Raw genomic sequence first — 3,197 nt, forward strand, 5'->3', positions numbered from 1 at the left:
GGAGCCACAGCCCCCACAGCTGGAGCCACAGCCCCCACAGCTGGAGCCACAGCCCCCACAGCTGGAGCCACAGCCCCCGGAACAGCCACAGCAGCCCATGGTTCTGGTGGGTTGAGGGTGGAGCAGGTCAGAGGAGCAGGTGCGGAGGACAGTGCTCAGGTGTGGGGCCTCCTGGGCTGGGAGCCCTTTTTATACATCTGCCCAGATGTTAGACGGTCATCACTTCCCTGTTGCTATTAATATACTTTCTTTAGGGAAACTCTGCCTTTTTCTTTCCATGTTGAAACCAACCACACAAGCATTTGTTTACAGGCATTTTTAATGTTTACCGTTTTCGGTGTTGTCATCGAATGCTGGCGACACCACAAACGGCGGTGCGGCCCCTCGAGGGCCCAGAAGCACGAGCACAGAGTGCCGGGCTGGTGGGGGCTCCCGGGCTGTAGAGAAGGCTCTTCTGTGGGGCCTGCTGTGGGGACTGTCGCCCCTCCCCTCCTTCTCTGACACTGAGCTGTTCCGTGGCCCCCGCTTTTCTCTTCCATCTCATGCTGTTTGAGCCCTGGAGCTGCCTTACCCCTTCTAGACAAGAATGGGGGGTCCTCTCTGTCCACAGGCCCAGACGCCCAGGAGCCATGTGGGAGGTGCCCACACTTTCCACGGAGATACAGAAGCTTCTGGGTGGGCTGGATTGGCGTTCCGGGAAGCCAGTGTGCAGAGGTGGCGATGAGAAGGGGCCTCCTCTGCCTCTGAAGACACAGCCCCTCCCTGGTGAAGCCGCCCCAGCCCCCGGGGCCCTTCCAGCTTGTTCATGCCCGGGCTGTGGTCATCAGCCACACGGGCTGGCGGGCAAGGCGGGCGAGGGGCGGGCAGGAGACCTGCGCTGCAGGCGGGATGTGATGGTGCCGGCGCAGGGGCCGCAGGGGCCCTGACCTGGGTCCCAGCCATGGGCTCCAGCGTTGGGATCTCAGAGGACAGGCTGCTTCTCCTTCTCCTTCTGCCCAGCTTGTGCTCTCCCTCAAATAAATAAATCTTTTTTAGCAAAATAAAAAATTTGTTTGGAGAAAACTGGGCTGATTTCGTTCCAGATAGCCTTGCTCTGGGAGGTCCTTCCGCAGGAAATCTGAAACAAGACCCCGTTTGCGTGACAGAGAAGGGTCCCGCATGTCCCGACTCAGGCCGTGTAGACGCGCCGGGTGGACGGGGTTCTTGAATCCGGCTGCTCCCGTCACCTCACCTGGAGGGGAGTGAGATGTCACGTGAAGCGGTCCCTGTGCGGCGGGAGCCTCTCGGACGTGTGGCCAGCACGAGGACAAGCCCGGGGCACTGGACATCAGGCAAGTCTTCACCTCAGCGCAGGGCGATCCCCGCTTGGCTCGTGCGGTTTGAAGAGGACAGTCCGTCTGCACGTCCGGCTGCTCCTACCCTCCTCCTAGGCCATGGAAGCACCACTGGTCCAGACCCCAAAGGGGGTCCCCACGGACAGTCCAGGGGCAGCTGGCTGTCGGGGTTCTGGTTGTGTGCGGTTATTTTTATTTTTATTTTTTTATCTTTAAAGCGCTGCCGTCCTGTCGTGTGAGTGCACCTTGGTTCACTTACTCTGAGGCGACCCTTGGGGCTCTCCCAGGCGACGCAGCTTCAGCCGGGCGTCCGGGGAGAACGTTCCTGGGAAGCAGGAGCAGCGGTGCTGCGGCAGCCCACCTCCCCCGGGACCCCCGCGGCTCCCTCCCGCATGCGCTCCACGGCGCCCTGTCGCGCTCTCTCCCTTGGTGACGCTGTCTCTCTCAGCGGGGACCCCGCGTTGCTCTTTGTGTTTCGTTCCTTCGTTCGGGGTGTGCGCGTCCTCTTCGTGCAAAGGGGGTGTCAGCCGGAGTTCTGCCGGCGCCACGTCGCCCCCGACCTCGTCCCCCTTGTCCTCTGGCGCTTCCCGGTCTAGGCTCGCGCCCCCCACACAGCTGTTTCTCTGCGCCTCTCGCCTGCGACCCACCCCGTCGGGCCCGGGAACACGCACGAGCGCGCACGTTGGCAGACACAGCCGTGGGCCGTGAGCTCGGGCAACAGCTCCGCGTCCACCCCCTGCCCCCACCTGCTTTCCCGGTTCTCACACGGGACCAGCTTAGTGACCTGGTCTGCTGTTTGTTTCCCGTCCTGGGATGTAGTACCCACGTGGGCTGTGCTAGTGCAGCCGAGCGGCGGGGAGGGAGGCAGCGCCTCGCCCCCAGGAAGGTGCATCCCCCAGGCCCGGGTTTCCCCACCCCCACCTCCCGGCTCTCTGGGCCTCCACCCGGCCTGGCTTCCAGTGTCCGCGGGGAAGGACAGTGAGCCGCCGCGCCGGCCGGAGTCCTCAGTGGTTACAACGGAGCCCGGGAGACGCTGACGGGACGTAGCGAGGCTTGACCTGCGCCCCCCAGAGTGTTCGCTCGGGTCCTGACCCCTGACGCCTGGGAGCGTGACCTTAGTTGGAAACAGGGTCTTTGTGGATGTAAGTGAATGAAGACAAGGTCACGGGGTGCGCCCTGATCCAACAGGACCGGTGTCCTCTTAGGAAGAGGAGAGACGGACATACGGGGGCCACATGACCACAGAGTAGAGACAGGAGCCACATGGCCACAAGCCCAGGCAGGGACGCCTGGAGCCCCAGGAGCGGGGGGAGGCGAGAAGTGTCCCTCCCCCAGAGCCTCCGGAGCTTGGCCCGCACCAGATGTCGGACGTTGGCCTCCAGACGGGAGGGATCCCGTGGCTCTCAAGCCGGTGGTGACGGCAGTCCCAGGAAGGCACGGTTGTCTCTTCCTGAACGCGTGGCTGCCCTCTGCGCCGTGGCTGCCTGTGGTCCCGTGACGTGGCAGTGGCGGCAACAGGCCCCACAGAAGATGCCCGGGCTTTGGCCGCTCGCTGCGCGGTGCGGTGACTCTCCGTGTCACGACGGAGGACGGCGACATCAGTCAGCGGACAGGAAGAAGACCCTTTCTGAGGGCCCAGGCGGAGCTGCCACGCAGGGGGAGGTGACAGGTGGCTTGTCTTCAGAGGGACATGAGGGGGAGGATGGGGAGGACTCGGCCCCCGGGACGCTCTGTCCGGGGAGCAAGTGAGCGGCGGGACCTGGTGGGAACCCGGGCCTCTGCCCAGCACACGGCCCTCTGCTCTCCCGGCCGAGGCCCGTCCAGGCCCCAGGTCTGGGTGCGTGTGTCCCACAGCACTTGCCA

General features: G+C 64.0%; 1 protein-coding gene across 1 annotated transcript in view; it reads left to right on the forward strand.

Annotated features, from left to right (window-relative positions):
• Positions 1-1,930, forward strand: part of LOC132008321 (serine/arginine repetitive matrix protein 5-like) — a gene marked incomplete at its 5' end in the record, with an annotated part of 2,373 nt that extends 443 nt beyond the window's left edge. Inside the window, 3 exon segments of the mRNA XM_059386857.1 lie at positions 1-128; positions 130-159; positions 1,622-1,930. The exon segment at positions 1-128 is cut by the window's left edge and continues 10 nt beyond it. Of these exon segments, the coding sequence (XP_059242840.1) occupies positions 1-128; positions 130-159; positions 1,622-1,930 (467 nt within the window).
• Between the last annotated feature and the right edge of the window lie 1,267 nt (positions 1,931-3,197).

The sequence above is a fragment of the Mustela nigripes genome, chromosome 1, assembly GCF_022355385.1.
Source record: "Mustela nigripes isolate SB6536 chromosome 1, MUSNIG.SB6536, whole genome shotgun sequence".
In the NCBI taxonomy this organism is placed as follows: Eukaryota; Metazoa; Chordata; class Mammalia; order Carnivora; family Mustelidae; genus Mustela; species Mustela nigripes.